This window comes from Osmerus eperlanus, chromosome 5 (assembly GCF_963692335.1).
Source record: "Osmerus eperlanus chromosome 5, fOsmEpe2.1, whole genome shotgun sequence".
NCBI classification, from domain to species: domain Eukaryota; kingdom Metazoa; phylum Chordata; class Actinopteri; order Osmeriformes; family Osmeridae; genus Osmerus; species Osmerus eperlanus.
The window spans coordinates 9,647,984-9,672,826 of NC_085022.1; the positions used below are offsets into that span (position 1 = coordinate 9,647,984).

At 39.8% G+C, this 24,843-nt stretch overlaps 1 protein-coding gene across 4 annotated transcripts in view; it reads right to left on the bottom strand.

Moving 5' to 3' along the window:
• tbc1d2b (TBC1 domain family, member 2B) overlaps nucleotides 1–24,843 on the bottom strand; it is a 126,296-nt gene that overhangs the window by 53,999 nt on the left and 47,454 nt on the right. For all 4 annotated transcript variants that reach the window (XM_062461543.1, XM_062461542.1, XM_062461541.1 and 1 more), the window contains exons 4-5: nucleotides 7,460–7,605; nucleotides 6,940–7,190 (exon numbers count right to left, since the gene is read on the bottom strand). In XM_062461543.1, the coding sequence (XP_062317527.1) occupies nucleotides 6,940–7,190; nucleotides 7,460–7,605 (397 nt within the window). The remainder of the gene's footprint in view (nucleotides 1–6,939; nucleotides 7,191–7,459; nucleotides 7,606–24,843) is intronic.

Sequence of the window (24,843 nt, forward strand, 5' to 3'; positions counted from 1 at the left end):
TCAACAGTAACGTAATCAACCACGTCACCAAAGAGCGCTTGGGTTGAATTTGTTTTCAACAAACAACATACTACGTTGCTCTGATTGGTTGTAGGTCTATCCAATTGAGCAAAGAGACTTTTTTTCCGGGTTTGGTTGAAACACGCCCCATACTCACAGCCCAACGGAGCGGTATCAGACTCATATTCTGACTAAAATTATGAGTATGACAACGTCAGGCTAGGGATAGCTGCCACTCTCGGGACACTTCCGGGTTCTGAACTGGTTGCAGTTCCACTTTAGTTCCATATGAGGGCGCTAACGGTCAAGTGCCGAATGAATGGAGGTCTATGGAGCTATACCCCTCAAAATCCACTTTTCTCAGGATATTTTTTTTTTTCTCGTTATTTGAATTTTGAATTCGAAAGGGGAGGCAAAACGAATACACACTGTTGGGTGTTAGATTTTTTTTAAGTTGCTTTTTTGTTCTAAAAAGCCTTTTACAATGTCAATGACGTCATACACATTTGTACAGCCAGAGATACTGCTTTACGGCAAGCTCTGTTCACTTCCATTTTTCTCTCGAGGCATCGACAACAGAGCTGACAGGATAGGCTCTCCCTGTCAATACACATGCTATAAAGAGTTTTGGTTTGCTAATGTTGGTGCTAATGTTGCTAATGCTCTGACATTCTGGTTCTGCTTCGGATACCATCAAGCGGGATCTCTGGTCGTAGTCAGTCCTTCACTAATCAATCAGCATTCGTTAGCAGAATGCTAGCGTGTTATGGGCAACAACGAATTACCCTGTAAGAAATTGAAAGGACATAAGTACTCGTGCATTCAACTTTCGACTTGTAATCCATGTTGAACATGCAAAAACTACAATCAAATCTGAGATTTCTCAACGACAATCAGGTGAAAGAGACAAATTTAGCCGTTTATCTCCATAGACTCCCATTCATTTTGCACTCGACCTCGATCACTCCCAGTGGAACTCTGGTGGAACTGCAACCAAATTTGGTACAATGGGGCTTAATGGAGTGGCCAGGCTCTCCTTAAACAGGCTCTGACTGCGCACAGTACTGGTAGCATCATACATTAAGCAATTCAAGACTTACATGTACAGTAAGTAATGTCACATTAAATAATGTACTTAAACTCAAGCTTGTGTGTCGCTGTCTTCAATGCCACATCCTAAACTTGATGTCAAAAGAAACGTTTCAATCGCGATTCCATCTAATAATAGGCTACTGCCGGTGACAACGTTGTTACTTAGAATAGCTTGTTTCAAGTGGGTTCAGCTTGTTTCAAAGGGGGTTCTTAATAAATGAATGCAATGAGTGGGCTAAATGCTTGAAAATATCACTAGAAGGGAAAAACTTAAGGCAACGTTTAAGTCTGAGGTTAGGACCATTTTTACACCGGATATCCCAATATCTTCGTTTGATAATTTTTGAACTGAGGCTGCTAGCTTATCACTATTCCCTCTTGCAGGGGAAATTAGAAGACAACCGTTTTATTCTACAATTCACTTTTTGTATTTTGAATTGTAAATGAGCAGCAACAAATGTATGCTTTAAAATCGATGCAATCTTCATAAATAATAAGTAGCCTTTTTAAAATAAAATATACATAAATATCAGTTGTAAAAATGTGTTAATAAACGGACCCATCTGCAACCGACGCAAGCAAGCACACCCTACAATTTCCCCAGAAATTGTACCCTCTCTAGTTCTATTTGTATTGGCATTAGGGGTGTAACGATACACTCACCTCACAATACAATACGTATCACGATACTGGGTGTACGATACAATACGTATCACGATATTTTGAACAACATTTTAAATGAAACTGGAATTCAATCAAACAGATTTATTTCCAAAACATTATAACATTTTCAAGAATGTTCTTTGTTGTACATACAATTTAGTTAACTCTGTTCATGCGATTTCTGTAAATGCAATGAGTGCACGCATGACGCAGGTGCAGAGTAGGTCACACACTGGTAACTCAACCAATAGTATCAAACGGACGTCATATTGTAAAAGTATTGCCATAACTGTACGATACATATTGTAAAAATGTTGTATAGCGATATATTGTTCCACGATATATTGTTACACCCCTAATTGGCATTATTCGGTTCATGTTAATACACTGTTCACTTTCCCATTTAAACCATAGGGGAATTCGCCAATATTTAACCCCCTACAATAAGAACTTTAGTAACCACATAACATCAATTTAACGTCTTATTTGAGGTCAACCTAAACACATATATATACCGTATTTTCCGGACTATAAGTCGCTCCGGAGTATAAATCGCATCAGTCAAAAAATGCGTAATGAAGAAGAAAAAAAACATATAAATCGCACTGGACTATAAATCGCCTTTATTTAGAAATTTATTTCACAAAATCCAAGACCAAGAACAGACATTTAATCTGTAAAGGCAAGTTATTCAACTACACAATAGCACACAGAACAACAGGCTGAATAGGTGTCCGGTATGTTAAAGTAACACATTAACAGTTATTCAGCTACACAATAGCATAAAGAACATACCTGGGAGGCTGAATAGGCTAAATTAACATAACAAGCTAGCGAGTCCAACAAGCAAGTTACCGGTAAGCTTGTTCACCAAGCTCTCGATCTCATTCCACATCACTGAATCCGTTGAACTTGTTGGTTCATATCAGCCAGTATGAATTAACGTAAAAAAAAAAAGTTAAATTATATATATTTTGACATATGTCGCACCTGACTAAGTCGCAGGACCAGCCAAAGTATGAAAAAAAGTGTGACTTATGGTCCGGAAAATACGATATATTAAAGAAATTGAATTATGTCTCTAAGCTTGAATCTTAGTTCATATCCTTTTTTGGTTATTATGGTTAACCTTTTTTTTTTTTACCATTCTTGGAATGTCTTGGAAAAAAACAAGGCAGCTCTGTTACCCTTACACAAAACTACAGTCCATAACAAGCTAATTCTTTCAACAACCCTGATCAAATTTAACATTTTAGCTTATTATGAAGAGAATGGCATCAGTTTTGAAGACTGATTAATGTAGCTATCTTACCTGGTAGTATGTAAGTACCTTTACCAATGAAAATGTAAAGCATACATACTTCACAGCAACTGTTATCACAAACTCCATATTTTATTGGTTGCTACTGGGCATTTATTAAAAACGGTCAACTTATGATGAAAGCAAAAGAGCAATGATCATACTAGTTAGATAATGTGTGGTTGTAGCTAGGAATGAAACGTGGCAAGCAAATAATGAATCTAAATTGGATAGCTGAACAGCTAACGAGGTCTCGGCTAAGATACAGCATTCCTTTCACCACAATTAATATTTTTCGTACTTGACAATGTTTCAAGTTAATTAGTTAGCCAACTGCTAGCGTCTGACTAGCCATCTAGCTAACCCTATTTAACTTGTGTTTGCTAATTGTGGAGGACGGCAAGTTTTAGGTAACCAGTACACGTATGTATAGTTTCTGCCAATTATCATTAGCCATAAATGCTTCTTTAAGTTTGAAGTTGGATCTTTTGACAAAGACAGCAGCTTCACCCTAGGCAAACATAGCTTGCATTTTTTCTTCTTTAAACACAAATTGATCGTTGAAACGCCAGAAGAAAAATGCAGTGTGTTGGTGCGACATGTTTGCGATTGAGTTGTTGTTAGGCAGCCATGATCAAAGTTTTAACAAGCTATTAATATGTCTGTTAAGCAAATGTTAAACATCACAGCAAAAAAAGCCAATTTTGCAATTAAAAGGTTAAATTTTTCTAAAGAAAATCCACTACTCCCAAATGTAAAAGTATCGCAAAGTAATCCTCAATAGTTTTCAAAGGTATCTGTAATCCGATGATTTTTGTTGTTGCCAGTAACGTAACGGATTACAGTTACAATTATTTTGTAATCAGATTACAGTAATCCACTCCCCAACCCTGGTGGCTCGAGATACCGCAAAAACTGCAGCTTGTGTGTTCTGGATTACCACAAAGACTGCGGCCTGTTTTCAGAAGGGTTTTATTACTTTTATTACTTATAATATTGTTTTTATTGATTTTATGTAAAGCACTTTGAGCTGCAATTCTTGTATGAAATGTGCTATATAAATAAAGTCTTATTATTATATCAGACATGTGCCTCTGAGACATTCTGACACGGTTTGGGCAAGACTTCTCAGATATACCATAACCTTAGGATTCCTTGGCCACACATCTGATATTTTACAGATGCCCCCCGTACCCTGTGGACACAATGTAATCTTGAAGTCAAACAGACATAGGGAAGTAAGTGTTTGAGGGACAGTTTTACATGGCCAGTGTCCCTTGGTCTTAACCAATGTCGAACGCCCCTTAAGGAGTCTTCGTTTTGATGGACTTTGGAGAAACAATTAAAAAAAAAAAAAAAAAAGAATAATGCTTAATAATGAAAAGTGTGCATTTTGGCAAATGTGTTTGACTTTGTGCATACGTATATCCAAGTTGTGCATTAAAAAGTTGTAGATGCTTGCATACATATATAAAGGTTTTGCAAATTTTAAGTTTGGTGTTTTTAAGAGGAGTTTTGACCTCTAGCATACGCATGTGTTTTATTAGAAAGAATGTGCATTGGCAAATGTTTTTTAAGAAAGTGCTTGCATAATATTTTAAAGAATGTTAAGAAATAGCTGGAAAATGTTTTAGAATCTTTTTTACCTTTTTTGAATTTTAAAAAACTTTGTAGATGTGCAACTTAAAATGGATATGTAGTATTGCTAATGTGTAAAAGTTTAAGACAGAATGTTTCAGTATGATAGATGCAGAGGATGTGGTTAGGAAATGCTTGAATAGATGAAACCACATTTAACTTTTTGGAGAATACAGGAAACGTGTAGACCGATACCTGCGTCATGTATGGCCCAAAGTCTAGACAGGGCCATCACGTGTTAAAAGATATAAGAATGAAAGTTGGGGGTGGAGAGAAAGCTCTCGGTTGTACTTCGTGAGTCGTGAGTCGAGTAGTCAAGGTTTTTTCCTGAGCCTGTTTTTGCAGTGTCCATCTGTGCCTATTTTAGCAAAGAGCTTCTTTTTTGTCAGTTGTACTGCTGTTTTACTAGTGACCCAGGGTCCGCGTTTTCCTATTTTTTTTGTCGTGCCTTAATAAAGGAGGTTTAGCTTACCTTTTTCTTTTCCTTTTTACACTTTTGTTTCTGTTCCAATAATCTTCCAATAAAAATGTGAAAAGACAGTCGTTGCCCTACCGCCCATTTGTGCACCCCTCGCTCGAGACCAAGGGATCCACTCAGCGCCCCACACCGATGCTCAGGTGAGTTCCCCGGGAATCACGACCAGTCATTTAGGCACGAAAACTGCCCAGCTGGTGTTTACGCGAAACAGGGTCTTGAAGTGTTCATCTGCTCAGACACATATACTCTCTCGATAGGTGCGGTGTTGCGTCTCACAGATAAACTAACGGGGGGAATAAGGGCGGACGAGGGCCCTTGAACGTTTTTGTTATCGGGTGGGAAGGGCGTTGTAACCGGGAGCGAAACGTAGCCATAGGAATAAGTGATCGATAAATTATGATGTTTTGCCCAAAAAAGGGCCTATAAACGTTTGCTGCTATAAAAGATCCCTCCAGGTTTGCGTTAGAAGGCCCCGGTGAGCGTCTGTGACATCGTGGTTTGGTTGGGTGCGGAGATTCCTTGCCGGGAGGGAGGGAGCCTCAGACTAACTCGTAGCCAAGCGTGTGTTCTCCGCACACGTAGCCTATGCAAATTCGTGAGACCCCGGGCGTGAGTTGGGTGGCGTAGCGAGGCGTAACAATATATTTGTTGCCGGGGGACCAGCACCCTGGTCAGCGTCCTCGAGTCCCCACACGATCGTTCGACACCAACTTTTTGAGAATTAAGTATAGATTACTTCGAGCACATTCTCATTCAGAGAAGTTGAATTGTTTGTGTACTCAGGCTGCTGAAACTAAAGTTTATCAAATCTGTGATAATCTATCAATAAAATATAATTGCATTAAATCTTTCAAGGCCTAATTAAGTTCAGAGAAATGCTCAATAAGGTGAGTTAAGGAAAAACAACAAGGTCCCTTCTCTCACTGCTGTAGGTATCCAAATCACACAAACATGTTCTCCAGACATGCCTCACTTCCTCCACTACACTGTACCATGTAGCTCTACTTGCATATTGAAGAACAACTTTAGAGTCAGGTGGCTGAGCGGTTAGGGAATCGGGCTAGTAATCTGAAGGTTACCAGTTCGATTCCCGGCCATGCAAAATTACGTTGTGTCCTTGGGCAAGGCACTTCACCCTACTTGCCTCGGGGGAATGTCCCTGTACTTACTGTAAGTCGCTCTGGATAAGAGCGTCTGCTAATTGACTACGTCATTTGTAAAAGTCTGACAGAGACAGAGTGAAGAGATATAGGACTACTTGTGTTAGAACATATGATTAAAGGAATCAGACACACTCTGATTCCTTTGGAGTTTAGTCTGGTCATAAAAAGAGCAGTACACACAATAGTGCAAGTACAGTACCAGTTCTCAGAAGACTGTCATTGGGCCTGCCATAGTCCTCTGTTACAACCTCAACAACAAAATAAGAACAGAGGGAGGGATTGTCTCACTAGTAATGTTTTACCATTTACGAGAGTAGCATGGCTGCATGCATGAATAGTCATTTGCTCTCCACCACACCAATGAGAGAATCTCGTTCCATCCACATATTCTGACACAGGGTAGCTCCATCTCAGGCCTGTGGTGAATTTATGGGGATATGATGTGTTTGGTGGACAATGGGAGTAGCTCTCAGCCTGGAGTATATTTTACAGTGAATGAAACAGCGATGACACAACAGAGTAACCTCATTTCCTCAATGATCTACAATGGGTTGATGGATACTCCTGCATGTAAATGCGTATAAGTGTGTGTGTGTGTGTAGTACCTTCTGGCTTGCCAGCTCTTCTCGAAGTTTGGTCTGTTCCTGGTGCATAAGGCCCAGCTCTTCCTGCTGACTCTGAAGACAAAGCTGCAACTTGTTGGGTTTGGTGCCGTTACACTCCACCGGGGGGCTCTCGGGACTGCGACTCTCCGTCCCACGGCCAAACTTCCCTGAGGCCATCATGTCCCGCAGGAAGGGTCTCTTAGAGCGCGTAGCACGTGCAAAATCAAAGTTGAAATGCGACACAATCGAATCTGAGAGAGAAAAGGGTTTTCAATAACAGGTGTCTGTAGGTTATTCAATTAATATGTAAATTCCTTTCTTTAGTCTTTATGGAGATGTATATTACAAATAACATTTGCCTTATATTTTAGAACCGAACATATTACTCCAGATGATCCATGACCCTTTACAATCCTATTTATGCCAAAGAATGCTCAGTAGAGCAAAGGTGACCACAGTTAAGCTAAACCTACTGTAGAGTAGGCCAATGCAAGCCAGAGAGACATGGGGGTGAACTCACGTCTGTGGGTGTCTGGGTGAGGTTTCTGCTCAGGGCTGTCCCTGGCTGGAGCATCCACCAGCTCCCAGTCCTCCGAGTTGCCTGTATAGAAAACACTGCGCCGGTTGTCCGTGCCCCGCCCCGCCCGCAGGTGTGACATTGAGTTCCTGGGTAAGAAGACAGGAAGACAGGGTGTCAACCAGAGAACTCAGTTAATAATTTTGTTGAAATGTCATGAACAGAATGTACCAAGAATTGAGGGATAATAATCTCTCTAATAAGGCCAGGAATCTGTGTGTGTGTACACATTAGAATGGGTTTAGTTTCCCACAATCAGCTCAAGAACTGGGCACTCTGCAAAGTTCATATTGTGCATGTGTCCTCTTTATAATCCAACGGAGTACAGATTGACGTTGTTTGGATACGCATTTCGACATTAATAATGACAAAATTATTAGCCTCTAGTTTGACTTGCTCTCTTTGCGTCACAGCTCCTTCACTCTGATTCGTCCTCTGGTCTGCAGAGTTTACTACGAATATCTCGAGAACCGGGCACTCTGCAAAGTTAATATTTTGCAGATGTCCTTTTTATAATCCAACGGAGTGCAGTACCGCGATGGAACTAATGCGATTAACAAAGGCATTCACAATTAAATGAAACTAAGCATAGTAAAGAAATAAGGAAATTCTGTTTAGTTATTTAGAAGTTATTTTAGAAGCTGGATTTAGAAGAAGACGTTATACAGTAATGTCTTTTGTTAGTTATTTAGTAGTAAATAACTAAAAATTCTGTTTAGTTATTTAGAAGATTGGGTGTGCTCACGCCTTCGGCAAGCACAACCATTGTTCTCTCGCATATATATTATTATTAATGTTTTTTTTTTAATTATTTTCCCACCCCTAAGGATCAATCAATATTTGCACTACATAGACAACGCCAGTGTCAAAAGGTTTGTTTTGTTTGCGATTGCGTTGCTTGTATTTTTATTCAAGTTCCGTTGCACAGTTTAAGTTGAAATGACGTTTTTGTGGCAAAAAGTGCCTTTTGTCGCCAAAGGGAATCAGTGCAAGCCCAACTTCACAACGTCTGCACACGTTGGCAACGACGCATAACCACGACGTGCATAGATGTAGTAAGACTGTTGCGCACAGTAGGCTACTGGCAGCATCATACATTTAAGTAATTCAAGACTTGCATGTACAGTAAGTAATTTCACATTAAATAATGTATTTAAACGCAAGCTTGTGTGGTGTGTCGCTGTCTTCAATGCCACAGCCTAAACTTGATGTCAAAAGAAACGTTTTTCATTTCCGGCGCATTCAAACAATCCCCTTAAGTTTGGCTAGCAACAGCAGCTAGGCTAGCTTAGCACAATTTACAGAGGTCAGCTTCTCCACCGTGCAGGGCTCTAGTCTAAGATCAAATGGTCGTATTTGGCATTTGACAATGATCGCTTCCAGCAAACTTGTTTTGAATTAGCCATTTCCCCCTAAATAAATGTCAAGCTTATTACGTTTTTTGGGGGCATATTTTCAGTTAGCAGATGGTACTGTACTGTTTCAATCGCTATTCTATCTAATACTGCCGGTGACAACGTTGTTACTTAGAATAGCTTGTTTCAAAGGTGGTTCTTAATGAATGAATGCAATATGAGTGGGCTAAATGCTTGAAAATATCACTACTGAAGAAGGGAAAAACTTAAGGTGATGTTTAAGTCATATAGGTTAGGTTCATTCTACATAACATTTAGTAATTTAGCAGATGCCCGTATACAGAGCAACTTACAGTAAGTACAGGGACATGCTACACTTCACTTTTTGTATTTTGAATTGTACATGAGCAGCAACAAATGTAGGCTATGCTTTTAAATCTATGCAATCTTCATAAATAATAAATAGGCATTTTTAAATAAAATATACAGAAATATCAGTTGTAAAAATTAAAGTTCATAAACAGACCCATCTGCAACCGATGCAAGCAAGCACATCCAACAATTTCCCCAGAAATTGTACCCTCTCTAGTTTGGGTTCCTCCGGTAGGAGGGAACCTATTGTTTTTGTTAGTATTCTTATTCTTATTAGGAGTCCTCCGTAAGGAGGAAACCTATTTTTAAAGTTAGTATTATTGGTGGCCAAGCCGCGAAGCGGCGCAGCCACCTCAAGTGTTTCTACCTTTTCTTAAATTTATTAGGATTCCTCCGTAAGGACGTCAATTTCCGGTTATATAGATTTTCCGCTATTTACGGTTGTATCAAAAACCTTTGAAAGCCTACTCCTCCTACAATTTTTGTCATATCTTCTTCAAAATGACCAGAGATGATCTTCAGACAGAGCCTCACAAAAGTTATCCCATGGCGTTTTGATTTTCTAAACCGTTTGTCCAGCACAGCCAATCAAAATCAGCAAAAAAGCAACCAAACAGGAAGTTGGGTCAAATCTCAGCAAATCTTTGAGATATCAACACGTAACTTGGTATGTCACAAGGAAGACACTACAACATGTTACCATGTGCAAAGGCTATTTCATATCTCCAAAAATGGTTGATATAAAGCAAATCGAATTTATCGCTGACGCTAAAATAATGCTTTACACATCCGCCGGTCAAAAAACTCTGATTCAATCACAAGTTCATGAACACTCTTGAGAATGTTTAGTACACAAATCTCAGAAAAAGTTGACTGTAAGATGAAAAGTTGAATTTTGGTGAATATTTGAAAAATGCATGCTTGGCTAATTGTTAAGGGAATTTCCAATGAAATTTCCCCTGCTCCTCAGCGCGCGCTCCACATTCTCACACACTCAGCCTTTCCCTTGACACACACACAAGCTTGGCGAGACGCATACACAACATTTCAGGCAATTGTGGCCTGACCAAGCCCCCACTCATTGCTTGGTCTTTAGCAAAGGCCCATGTGGATCTTGATGGTATTGCATTTCCGATTTTGTATGCAATGGTAAAAAGTTCTCAAAATCCTGAAACATTGATAGTATAGGCCAAGAGTAACTACCACACCACAAATGGCCCAATATCACCCATAAGTGACGCTACAGGCCACGCCCTGATACACAAAGATACAAGGCTTTCTGGAATGGGTAGGCTCACCAAGCCCCCTCCCTTCACTCCTTGGCTTGAAATAAAAGCCCTTGTGGATCTTGATGGTATTGCATTTCAGATTTGGTATCCCATTGGTAAGTCTACAGCATGGATGTTTCTATACAGTGACAATTTGTGAAGAATATACATTTTTCACATACAAATGTGCCGTTAAGCCAGCAAACAGGAAGTTGGGTCGTATCTCAGCAAATCTTTGATGGATTCACACCAAACTTGCTGCGTGTACTCGTTGCTCTCTTCTGAGGATGTCTAAAATATTTTCTGGGTCATTTGAATGCTTGGCCACCTCATTGCTGCTTGCAGCTATATTTGGATTTGGTCAGATTTGGTATCCCATTGGTAAGTCTACAGCATGGATGTTTCTATACAGTGACAATTTGTGAAGAATATACATTTTTCAATGGTTCGCAATGTTAGGAGGAATCCGCCATTGCTGCTTGCAGCTATATTTATTAAGGGCCAAGCAGAGAAGCTGCGAGGCACCTATTGTAATTGGTAGTATTATTATTAGGGGCCAAGCAGCGAAGCTGCGAGGCACCTATTGTTATTGTTAGTATTATTAGGGGCCAAGCAGCGAAGCTGTGAGGCACCTATTGTTATTGTTAGTATTATTATTGGTGGCCAAGCCGCGAAGCGGCGAGGCCACTTAAGTGTTTCTACCTTTTCTTATTATTATTACACTTCTTCTGCCATTGGAGTCTATGGCAGCCCCTAGAACCGTATGGTAAAAAGTTGTGAAATTTGGCACACTCATTAAGCACAGTCCCCTCTTTATATTCACCAAGTTTCATGTCTCCCATTGGAGCACTCTAGCGCCACCAACGGGTCAAAGTTGGACTTGTGTTTACACACGTAACTTTTGAACCGTATGACCTATTTTCAAAAATGAGGTACCATTGGATTCCCTGGGTCAACACGAGTTCAACACACCCTATGGCGTCAATTTCCGGTTATATAGATTTTCCGCCATTTCCGGTTTTATCGAAAACCTTTGAAAGCCTACTCCTCCTACAAATTTTCTTCAATCTTCCCCAGAATTGGCACACATCATCGTCAGAGCAACCCTCACAGAAGTTATCCAAAGATTTTTGATTTTCAAAACCGTTTGTCCGGTACAGCCAATCAAAATCGGCAACAAAGCAACCAAACAGGAAGTTGGGTCATATCTCAGCAAATCTTTGAGAAATCAACACCAAACTTGGTACGTTGACTCGGAACCCTCGTATGAGGATGTCCAATTAATTTGGTGTCATGTGATCACTGGGCGTGGCCGCAGGAAGCAAAAATGTGTTTTGGCCAATAACTGTTGATTTGTTTGCTTTTATTAAGTGATTCCTTTGTCTCATGATATGGTGGAACATCCCGTGTGTGATACATGATAACTTGTGATAATAGCCGAATTGATGCGGCCGCCATTTTGAATTCATTGAAAAACGTTTTTTCTTTACTCCTCCTACACATGTTGTCCAATCTTCACCAAATTTGGCAGAGAGTATCTTTAGACCAAGCCTCAAGAAGGCCTTCACACGATTTTTAGATTTTCAGAACCGTTTGCCCGGTACAGGCAATCAAAATGTGCCGTTAAGCCAGCAAACAGGAAGTTGGGTCGTATCTCAGCAAATCTTTGATGGATTCGCACCAAACTTGCTGCGTGTACTCGTTACCCTCTTCTGAGGATGTCTAAAATGTTTTATGGGTCATTTGACTGCTTGGCCACCTCATTGCTGCTTGCAGCTATATTTATTATTATTATTATTAGGGGCCAAGCAGCGAAGCTGCGAAGCCACTTAAGTGTTTCTACCTTTTCTTATTAGGGGCCAAGCAGCGAAGCTGCTTGGCCCCTAATAAGAAAATTGTTATTGTTATTGTTATTGTTATTGTTAGTAGTATTATTATTATTATTATACTTCTTAAGACTGGGTGTCTATGGCAGGCCCTAGAAGCGCTTGGCCGAAAGTTGTGAAATTTGGCACACTCATTGGGGACAGTCCCCTGGTCCAATTCACAAAGTTTCATGTCCCATACTTTGGCACTCTAGCGTCACCAATGGGTCAAAGTTGGAGTTGTGTTTACACACGCAACTTTTGAACCGTATGACCCATTTTCAAAGGTACTATGAGGTACCATTGGATTCCCTGGATCAAGCCGAGTTCAACGCACCCTATGACGTCAATTTCCGGTTATATAGATTTTCCGCTATTTCCGGTTGTATCAAAAACCTTTGAAATCCTACTCCTCCTAGAAATTTTGTCAAATCTTCTTCAAAATTACCAGATATGATCTTCAGACCAAGCCTCACAAAAGTTATCGAAAAAAAATTTGATCCTCACAACCGTTTTTCCGGTACAGCCAATCAAATTCTGCAGAAAAGCCGCCAAACAGGAAGTGAAACCATATCTCAGCAGTTCTTTGAGGCAGTGACACCAAAGTTGGTACGCCTACTCGGAACTTTATTCTAAGGATGTCCTCCAAGAATTGTGTCATGTGACTAAAAGGGGGCGTGGCCGGAAGCATAAACGTGTTTTGGCTAATAACTGTTTAAGTTTTTACCTTAATAAAGTAATTTCTTTGTCTGTTGATGTCTTGTGAGATATCAAGCCTGACTATTAATAACTTTTCATAAACTTCGAATGGACGTGGCCGCCATTTTGGATTTTATGGAAAAGTGTAAAAACCTTTTGCACGCCCCAATTTTTGTCCAATGTTTACCAAATTTGGCAAAGAGGATCTTTAGACCTAGTTTCACAAAAGGAATCAGATGAATTTTCAATTTTCAAAAACGTTTGTTCGGTAGGGACGATCAAAAGCGGTGGCAAAGCCGCCAAACGAGGCGCAAGAGCATATCTCAGCAACCATTTGCGCGATTGTCACCAGACTTGGGTTCCATCGTTCCCAGGAGGAGCAGAGGCAAAGTCTGCGGTGTTATACCAGAAAAATAACTTTGAACTCTCAGTACTCTTGAACGCAAACATATATTTCAACCAAACTTGGTGTGTTGCATGAGTGCAACAGGTTGTTGTGACTTAATTGTTGAGCAAGTGCTATGGAGGCCATGTCCTGCTCTGGACTGCTTGGCCCCTCCATTGCTGCTTGCAGCTATATTTAGGATTCCTCCGTAGGGAGGAAACCTATTGTTATTGTTAGTTTTATTATTAGGGGCCAAGCAGCGAAGCTGCGAGGCACCTATTGTTATTGGGTGTGCTCAAGCCTTCGGCGAGAGCACAACCTTTGTTCTCTCACATATATATTATTATTTTTATTTATTTTTGCCCCCCTAAAACTCAGTCAATATTTGGCCTACATAGACAACGTAGGTGTCAAAAGTTTCGTCTTGGTAGCGATTGAGTTGCTTGTATTGGGATTTACGTTCCGTTGCACGGTTTAAGTAGAAATGATGTTTTTGTGTCGAAAAGTGAAGCTAACGGTGGCTAACTTGCTAACCACAGTCAATGACGCTACTTACGTCACTAACGTCACGAAAACTCGCGTGACTACCTCTAGCAGAATATTAGTTTAGCAGCTCGTTAACTTCTGGGAGATAGCTAGGCTAACTATAGCTTTACTGCAAGGCAGCTGCAGAAACCCCACAAGCAAAGAGGCCAGGTGATAACTATTTACTAATTTTACTTTGTAATATGACATACAATTGTGATGTGTAATGTACAATATAAGCTGATATTATTAAGGAAGTACATCTACTTTCGGAAACAGTAGTCTACTATGTCACTGAAGTATTAGCATCATGACATTAGCCTGTGTTGCCCGGGCAACACATACTACATTGGTCTATGATGCATCTGTTTTCAATCGTTAAAATAAACATTCCTCACAAATACATTTTCGTTGTAGGATTTATTATGACATTACATTACAAGTAAACGATTTGTGGGTGAAATTATAATTACCTGTGGTTTCAAACCAGTGTTGCTCACTGCAACGCTGTAGCCTACCCGAGACACTACAAAAACATCTACACAGCTGTACAGTAGGAAGTCAAACGGCAACAGAACATGTTCGGCACTCCCCTTACTTAAACCAAAAGTCTATCTAACTACTAACCTTAACTTCATTGCCACAGCCTAAACTTTGTCAATCTGTTCATGAAAATAATTAATTTCAGCCTAAACCGTACAACGGAACGTTAAATCCAATTCAACCAACGCAATCGCTACCAAGACGAACGAACACAGGAGTAGTCTAGTACTGTACCGTAGTACCGGGGCAGCTTCTCCACACAGGGCTATATCGCACTTGGCGTTGTTACTGACAATGATCGCTACCACTGAGCTTTTTATGAAAGCGATTTTCCACTAAATAAATGTCAAGCTTATTTACGTTTTTGGGGGCATATTTTCAGTTAGCAGATGGTACTGTTTGAATCGCGATTCCATCTTCTACTGCCGGTAACGTCGTAGAATAATCTTCAAAGGGGGTTCTTTATTCATGAATGAATGCAATATGAGTAGACTAAATTCCTTAAAATATCACGAGAAGGGAAAAACTTAAAAGGACGTTTAAGTCATAGAGATTAGGTCAATTTTTACACCGCTCTGCCAAATGTATTCGTTTTGATTCAACGATGAGGCTGCCTCTTGCAGGGGAAATGAGAAGACATCTATTTCATTCTACACTTCACTCGTATTTTCAGTTGTAAATGAGCAGCAAAAAAAAAAGCTTTTAAATCTATGTAATCTTTATAAATAATAAGTATGCATTTTTATATAAAATATACAGAAATATCAGTTGTAAAAATGTCATTCAAAAACGGACCCCTGTGCAACCGACGCAAGCAAGCACACCCTACAATTTCCCCAGAAATTGTACCCTCTCTAGTTAGGATTCCTCCGTAAGGAGGAAACCTATTGTTATTGTTAGTTTTATTATTAGGATTCCTCCGTAAGGAGGAAACCTATTGTTATTGTTAGTTTTATTATTGGTGGCCAAGCCGCGAAGCGGCGAAGCCACTTAAGTGTTTCTACCTTTTCTTATTGGTGGCCAAGCCGCGAAACGGCGAAGCCACTTAAGTGTTTCTACCTTTTCTTATTGGTGGCCAAGCCGCGAAGCGGCGAAGCCACTTAAGTGTTTCTACCTTTTCTTATTAGGGGCCAAGCAGCGAAGCTGCGAGGCACCTATTGTTATTGTTATTATTATTATTATTATTATTATACTTCTTAAGACTGGGTGTCTATGGCAGGCCCTAGAAGCGCTTGGTCGAAAGTTGTAAAATTTGGCACACTCATTGGGGACAGTCCCCTGGTCCAATTCACAAAGTTTCATGTCCCATACTCGGGCACTCTAGCGCCACCAATGGGTCAAAGTTGGAGTTGTGTTTACACACGCAACTTTTAAACCGTATGACCCATTTTTAAAAATGAGGTACCATTGGATTCCCTGGATCAAGCCGAATTCAATGCACATCATGGCGTCAATTTCCGGTTTATAGATTTTCCGCTATTTCCGGTTTTATCAAAAACCTTTGAAAGCCTACTCCTCCTACAATCTTTGTCAAATCTTCTTCAAAATTACCAGATATGCTCTGCAGACCAAGCCGCACAAAAGTTATGGTAGAGCATTTTGATACCCACAACCGTTTGTCCGTGACAGCCAATCAAAATCAGCAGAAAAGCCACCAAACAGGAAGTGAAGTCATATCTCAGCAGTTGTTTGAGGCAGTGAAACTAAATTTGGTAGTCCGCCTCGGAAACTTATTCTGAGGATGTCCTCCAAAGATTGTGTCATGTGAGTAAAAGGGGGCGTGGCCGGAAGCATAAACGTGTTTTGGCTAATAACTGTTGAAGTGTTTACCTTAATAAAGTAATTTCTTTGTCTGTTGATGTCTTGTGAGATATCAAGCCTGACTATTAATAACTTTTCATAAAATTCCCCCAGAGTGAGTTTTTTATGCGCGTGAGTTTGGATCAATCTCAACGTTCCAGAAATTGATTATGACGCATTAAAATCGAATTGCTATACAATTTAAGTATTTCTCGGTTCGCATTTTCCATTGACCTAGTTTGCACCCCGTATTAGTGACGAATACTCCATTCATTGGTTGTTTTGTTTATCCACCTTCTCGTTACGTATTTCTTCCGCTTCAGGGGACTGGCGGAAACCTTCAAAGTAGATATTTTGGCTATTATTCTGGTGACTGAAGTATTTGTATAACTCAAATTATACCACCCATATAGTTTGCACGATACTGAGATGAAAGCATGAACTGTTGTATTTCACGAGGTGATGTTTTTGCCAAACTAGCTAGCTCGTAGTGTAGTAAAGAGTCAATCAACAAGTTAGCTGTTGCTAATTTACTAGGCTATGTTACGTTGTTTGTGTGGTCGGATTATAACGAATACAAAATAATTTGGATACATCCAGTCAGTCTAATTTGATTTATATTCATTGTTTTGTTTTCTCTAGCTGGCTTCCATCTCGTAAACCTTCTGAGTTGGCAACGCAGCCAGTGTTCACAAAATAAGTTACTGGATGGAAGCCAGCTAAACGAAAACAAAACGATACATTACAATCCTAGTAATACGCTAGACTGACTAGATGCACTTGCATTACTTTGTTATAATCCTACTACACAAACTACGTAACATAGCCAAGTAAATTAGCAGCAACTGTTGATCGTCAACCAAATTGAGCTATAGGCGAGACTGGAACATGACTCCCACACACCTCGGCGAAAGGCGATCAAGCAAGCTCATGCTGCTTGGATACCTTCAAACCTTTTTGGTTGGCATCTTTATCTGGGAAACTTTTCTGGTGAGTATATTATTTATACCCACAAAATATACACATACCTGTGGCATGATATTGAGACGAAAGCATGACCTGTGGTTGTTTTCCACTATCTGATGTTTTTACTAGCTAGCTCGTAGTAAAGGGTATTATTCAGGTAACTAGCGATTACTAACTTGCCATGTTTAGTCAAATTAAAGCAAACACAATAATTCAGACATCCATTCTATATTGATGGCTATGTTTTGTGATCTCTTGCTACCATCTACTGTCATTAATTTCCGTGTTGATAGAAAATGTATTCCTCATTTATTGTCAGGCCACAGTTCAAGCAAAAATGAGAGGCAAGTGTAATTTGTTTGGAAAATCTGGGCAAGGGCTAGTTGATGGACGACATGTAGAATAAACCAGACTTTATGCTTATTCAATCTAACAACCTATTGAAATGACAAGACGGCAATGTATGACTGTAATGTTTCATAGGGTAATGAAACGCACCACTTGTCATACCACTTGATTGCCTGCTGTTGACCGTTTTCTATATCTTGAACATCTCCCTATAATTTTACAGGTGAATGTTGGCCTGCACAGGCCCCGTTCCAAGAAACAGAACATGACAGCACTGCTGTACAAATTGTCCATGTATAGTACATGGCCTTCTCTCAGGTGTCGAGCAAGTACGGTCAGCACAAAGTGACCATTCCTTGCTGAACATCAACGAGACCGTCAAACACCTAATTCCTTGATGTACCAGCAGCATGTTGATTTTTTTGCAAAGGCTGAAAGCCCATCTCCCATCCCACACCATCACCACATTGCATAGAGGGACTGTAGAGAGCATCCCAAGGAGCTGCATCACGGCCTGCAGAGGACAGTGAGGACAGCTGAGAAGATAGTCAGGATCTCTCTGCCCTCCCTCACAAACATCTATACCAAATGTTGCATCCCCAAACCCACACGCATTGTGGACAAACCCATGCACCCCACACGCTCCTGTACATCATCAAACTCAATATTTTTGCATATTGCTGCTACCTCAATAACTGATGTCCATGTATTATGGTATTAGTATGTTATGTTTACATTCAGTTTCCCTTGCACTAGCTTACTTGTTTACATTCACAGTATCCCCACTTCTTGGTGTTTTGAGGCATTTGTCACAAATTTCATCTTGTCTTATTGGACCAATTTTATTGACCTAATTCCACACAGTTGTTGTAGTTGTCTAGGTTATGTCTAGGTCCTGGAAGAACGTTGTTTTGTTTCATTGTGTACTGTAAGTATATGATGACAATAAATACCAGTTGACTTGTCATGACAACAGATCCAGAAATCCCAAGCCCTTCATGATCCTGGATGTCCATAGTGGATCCTGTGTAAAGGATCATGTCCTAAACATAGCCAGTACATCACACAACTCAAACATGCTGTACCTTTTTGCCGATATGTTGACGGAAGCTTTGCCTACCCCTACACAGTAAGGTTTTAAATAATTTTGATGTGATATTTTTTATAGCTGTGTGCTAATGATATTCATTGATATGTAACGTGACAATGACGAGATTGTACCCTTTCCTGGACATGTAATTAGCTACCTGAAATGAGTAAAAGGATACGTGTTAAAAATTAAGAAACGTGTTGGTGTGGGCTTTTTAACTTATTAAAATATTTATTAAAATAACTTAGTACTGTCATTACTGTTCCGATTTTTAAATATTCACACAGGTGAATCCACAGTGAATTGATATGATATATTATCGTAGTGTAGCTTTCGAGAAGCTAACTTGGCTAATGACGATAATGTAGGCTGCCATGTTTTTTGTTTTGATCAGTACTCTGCATTGTGGGTGTCAAATGGTCAACGAGATGACCTAATCTTCTCACGAGAAAATACTGAGGTGTACGGGGTCAAGGGGTACATCATCAAGGGTCATATTTGTTGCCGGAAGACAAAAAAATCAAAGATGGCCTCTAGTAGCTCAAAACGAGACGAAAGACAGACGAATGTCAGATGTTTTAGATGCATATTTGTGAACGTATATCTATTATTTCGATCTCTGGTTGGTTGTACAATAGTAAAATCTGTTGAAAGCGATAGCCAAGTCAAGGAAAACGGATAATATTATGGTTTACTAGGTGGCGTGAGTAAAGCGTGAGTTATTTTTGGTTAGCTGTTAGCTAACATTAGCTAAACTAAATTGTTTGAACGTTTTCTTATGGATAATAAAGGTAAACTTTCTCAAAATATACAGTAAATTGAGATTCATGTTTATAACATACGCGTAGGCTAATGCTGAAGAGTTTATTGTTACGTAATAAGCCAAACTGGACATTCTAAAGGACGCGTTCCAACACACCGGTGTGTTGGTACGCTCCAGGGACCAGCCAGGACTCAACACACCGGTGTGTTCGTACGCGTCAAAGGGTTAATAACTTTTCATAAAATTCGAACGGACGTGGCCGCCATTTTGGATTTCATGGAAAAGTGTAAAAACCTTTTGCACGCCACAATTTTTGTCCAATGTTTACCAAATTTGGCAAAGATGATCTTTAGACCCAGTTTCACAAAAGCAATCAGATGAATTTAAACTTTTGTTCGGTAGAGACGATCAAAAGCGGTGGCGAAGCCGCCAAACGAGGCGCAAAAGCATATCTCAGCAACCATTTGCGCGATTGTCACCAAACTTGGGTTCCATCGTTCCCATGAGGAGCAGAGGAGGCCTGCAGTGTTATACCAGAAAAATAACTTTGAACTCTCAGTACTCTTGAACGCAAACATATATTTCAACCAAACTTGGTGTGTTGCATGAGTGCAACAGGTTGTTGTGACTTAATTGTTGCACAGGTGCTATGGAGGCCATGTCCTGCTCTGGACTGCTTGGCCCATCCATTGCTGCTTGCAGCTATATTTATTATTAGGGTTCCTCCGGTAGGAGAACCCTATTGTTATTGGTGGTATTATTATGTTTTACCCATGGGAGTCAATGGCAGCCCCTAGACCAGTACCGTAAAAAGTTGTGAAATTTGGCATGTTGAAACTGCAGACCATTAGTAACTACCATACCAAACATGGGCCATGTGAGACAATAGGTGGCGCTACAGGCCACGCCCCAATATGTCAATTTTCAAATTGATGCCATTTGCAGGCCATAAGTCCCAAAATTCTGAAATTCATTACATATGCCTTATTTCTCATGAGGAATAAAAAAGCCTCAAGAAGCTATAACGGCCGCCATATTGAATTTGTGTGTACAATAAAGATTAAGGAAACGCGTTTTTTCCCTACTCCTCCTACATTTTTGGTCGAATTTTCTTCAAAATTGCCATAGATGATATCCAGACTGAGCCTCACAAAAGTTATCGTAGGGATTTCAGATTTTCAAAACCGTTTGTCCGGTAGAGCCAATCAAAATCTGCAACAAAGCAACCAAACAGGACGTTTGGTCAAATCTCAGCAAATCTTTGAGATATCAACACCAAACTTGGTATGTCACGTGGAAGACACTACAACATGTTACCATGTGCAAAGGCAACTTCATACCTCTAAAAATGATTGATATAAAGCAAATTGAATTTATTGCTAATGCTAAAATAATGCTTTACACATCCGCCGGCCAAAAACTGATACTCTGATTCAATTACTAGTTCATATGAAGACTCTTGAGAATGTTGAGTACACAAATCTGAGAAAAAGTTGACTGTAACATGAAAACTCGATTTTTAGTAAATATTTGAAACATGCATGCTTGGCTAATTTATAGGGCTGTTTCCCCAAATCCTCTCTCCCTTTGCTCCTGTGCGCGCGTGCTCCACATTCTCTCACACACAAGGGGCCAGAGCCCCTTGACACACGCGCGAGCTTGGTACACGCACAAGAAGACGACCATTTTATTTTATCGTTGGAGAACTCCTGCAGCCCTCAGAGATTTTCATTGTTACATTTGACAGTGAGTAATAAGATCCTACAATGGCAGTACAAAACATGTATTTTAGCGTTTGTATTCGTATGATAACTTGAAGACTTTTATACTGTCGTAAACAGGATAGCAGCTAATCTATCTAGGCTAGCTGAGCTAAGGATATCTCTTTGTACAGACAGTATTACAGGCTAGCAAGTCGTAAAATCTTTAACATTATACTTGCTTCTGTGAGACGCGTTTGAAATTTGTATACTGTGCGTAACTATGCGGTTGGGTTGTTCTATTTTTACATGTCATTGTTGATGTAATTTAAATTAGTACGGTGAGTTCCAAATGTGTCTTTCGATTAAACACTGCAGCGTGTATTACACAATGATCATTTGTGGTGCGGCGTTTATTCGAAGGCAACGTTTAATTAGTAAGACAGATTCAGTGAATTGTAGTTGCAGTGCGGCCATACACAAACAAATAGACAAGGAGGTCAAACAAATGCCGAGCAAGCTATAACCCTTAAGGCTAGTTTTTGCTTTTGTGGACGGCGTTTCAAATTTATGTACTGTACGTACCTACGGTTGGGTTATTCTATCTTTAGCTACATGTCATTGTTGATGTAATTTTGTTTGTTCGTTCCAAGTTTTTATGACGGTCTTCACATCGTAAGTTATTCTTTTTGAAACTGTAGCTAGGTAGCCTAGTTTGCTGCACAGTTAGAGCTACCTAGCATAAGCAAGTAGCAATGGTACCATGGTTGTTTTGCTTGCTAGCTTTGTTTGGGTTCATGGTTTGATCGTTTAGGAGTTCCATTGAAAGCCTATAGACCTACAATACGTTTGTAATCGGCATTTTGTACCATGCTGCACGATTTCCTATCTCTTGATAACATTTTATATTTGTATCAATTTTATACACTAAACTGCCAAAGTATTCGCTCGGTTGCCTTTACACGCTCATGAACGTGAGTGACATCTCATTCTTAAACCATAGGATATGATGTCGGACCACCCTTTGTAGCTATAATAGTTTCAACTCGTCTAGGAAGGCTTTCCACAAGGTTTAAGAGGTTTATGGAAATGTTTTACCATTCTTCCAGAAGTGCATTTGTGAGGTCCAACATTGATGTGGAACAAGAAGGTTTGGCTCGCAGTCCCTGCTCTAATTCATCCCAAAGGTGTTGTATTGGGTTGAGGTCAGGACTGTGTGCAGGCCACTCAAGTTCGTCCACACCAATCTCGCTCATCCATGTGTTTATGGGCCTTGCTTTGTGCACTGTTGCACAGTCATGTTAGAACAGGAAGGGGCCATCTCCAAACTGTTCCCACAAAGTTTGGAGCATGAAATTGTCAAAATGTTGGTGAATTATTGCATTTCAGGAAATTAACTTATGGGTAGGAAATATTTAATGGATTGGGCTCGGCGGGGTATTTTGTCATCCATCCATTCCTACTCCATGCTCTTGATTATGTAATTGACCTACAGGTACATCTTCTAGGCTATGTTTATTTGTTTTAATTTTCTAATGTGAGTCAGTGGCTTGGCAGTATTTTAACAGTAAGGTTTGGTTATTTGTGTTAAACTGTGATGATTCTTTTGGTGAAACATGAATTTAAAGTAAAAACCATTTGCAAGATAAATTGTTCTCAATTGGTCTTAATTTGTATTTATAGTCGAGTCCGTTTCTCTGTTTACATTTTACAGACTTAAATTTGAATGTAGACAGTGTAAATTGAATAAAGGTAAATAATGGATGTCTAAATATTTTTTTTAAGTACAGAGATTGGTGTTTTGAGAATCCTAACCATTTCAATATTTTCTTAAAGGTCTGTATACTAGAACTGTTGAGTATGAAGTTATGATAATGTAAGACTATGAAATTGTTAAGCAGTAGTGTGGTATGTTACATTTCATAGTTTTTGATGGTTTTTCTATGTGTTTTTTAGATGCCATGTTCCAGCAAGAGATCCAGGGACCAAGGATCCACTGTTGAGGTTAGACTTCCTTGTGGGGAAAAAATGCTAAACCAGTGTGTTTAAGTGATAAGATTAATTGAGAAAAATGAATGTGAATGAGCATTTTTAACAACGTCTTTGTTACGGACCCATGTTTAAAATGTCCTAATTCAGTCTGTATAGTTGTCTTTTCTCCCCTCTTTCTTTCTATTTGCTGCATGCAGGTATGGTCTAGTCAGCGTTTGTTGGCGGTTGGCTATCAGTCTCCCTATCTCGTGATTGGCAATCAGCCGCGCACTTCCAATCAGCGGTTTAGTTGTCAACGTAAAATTACTACACTGGTCAGCTGTTTCAGAGATTGCTTTGGAAAGTTGCTTGTTTAGAGAGTTGTCAAGTCAGAGAGACTTCTTGTTGAAATCATTGTAAATGTTGTTATTATTTTGTTAGAATGGTTTGCTTCATAGTGAACCCTTTTAATAGAGCAGTTAGTGGTGCAGCGTTTATTCGAGGGTGGCGTTCATTCAAGGGCAACGTTTAATTGGTAAGAGAGATTCAGTGAATTGTAGCTGCAGTGCAGCCATAGACAAACACAGAATAGACAAGGAAGTCAAACAAAATCCCAGTGTAAAATGTATGCCGCGCGTGTCTCTACTTTGTGTACAAATCTGACGCAGCATGCCGTAACATTCTTACAGCTTTCAAACAGAAACCTGTGCAGAAAGCACTCACCACCACAACAGATCTATAGCACGCAAACTTGGTGTTGATGAAAAGCACATTCAGGAATGGTTAAGTCAGCTACCTCGCCATATTCTATACAATATGTATAACTATCTATAGGCCTGAATGCAATTGTCGCAATTGCATTATAATAATGTATAATTTTTTTTCAAGCAATGTCTTAATTTAGAATTATATAATTGTATTCAGAATTATTACGTGACTTTATTTTGAAGGCCTTTTGGGACGCTCATGAGTGAGAGAGTCGACAACCTAACAGCAAGCGAAGCACAGACAATTTAAAGCTCTGATAAAAGTTTCAAGTTCAAGTTTATTATCATATACTCATAAACAGCATTTATAAGTAATGAAATTCTTTGTGCTCAATGTCCGTTCAACTTGCAGAATAAAAAAATTAAATACTAAAGAATGGAGAAAAAGGGTAGAAAAAATAAGAAAAATTGTAGTGCAAAAAGATATTTCAAGGACAGTTCAGCATCCTGATGGCATGTGTGAGAAAACTATCCCTGTATCTGCTGGTACAGGACCTTATACTCTTGTATCGCCTTCCAGAAGGCAGGAGGGAGAAAAGACTGTGGCAGGGATGACTAGGGTCAGAAATGATCCACTTGGCCTTTCTCCTGCACCGCTGGCTGTAAAGGTCCTGAATGGATGGTAATGCAGTCCTTGTAATACGCTGTGCAGATTTGACCACTCTTTGTAGTGTCTTCCTGTCAGGGGCAGTGCTGTTGCCAAACCATGTTGTAATGCCACCAGTCAGTATGCTCTCAATGGTGCACCGGTAAAAATTGGTCAGTATAGTGCAGTCCATGCCAAATTTCCACAGTCGCCGCTGAAAAAAGAGCCTCTGTTTCGCTGTCCTTGTAACCACACCAATATGGTGGTCCAGCTCAGATCCTCACTGATGTTGATACCAAAAAATCTGAAACTTTTGACTCTCCA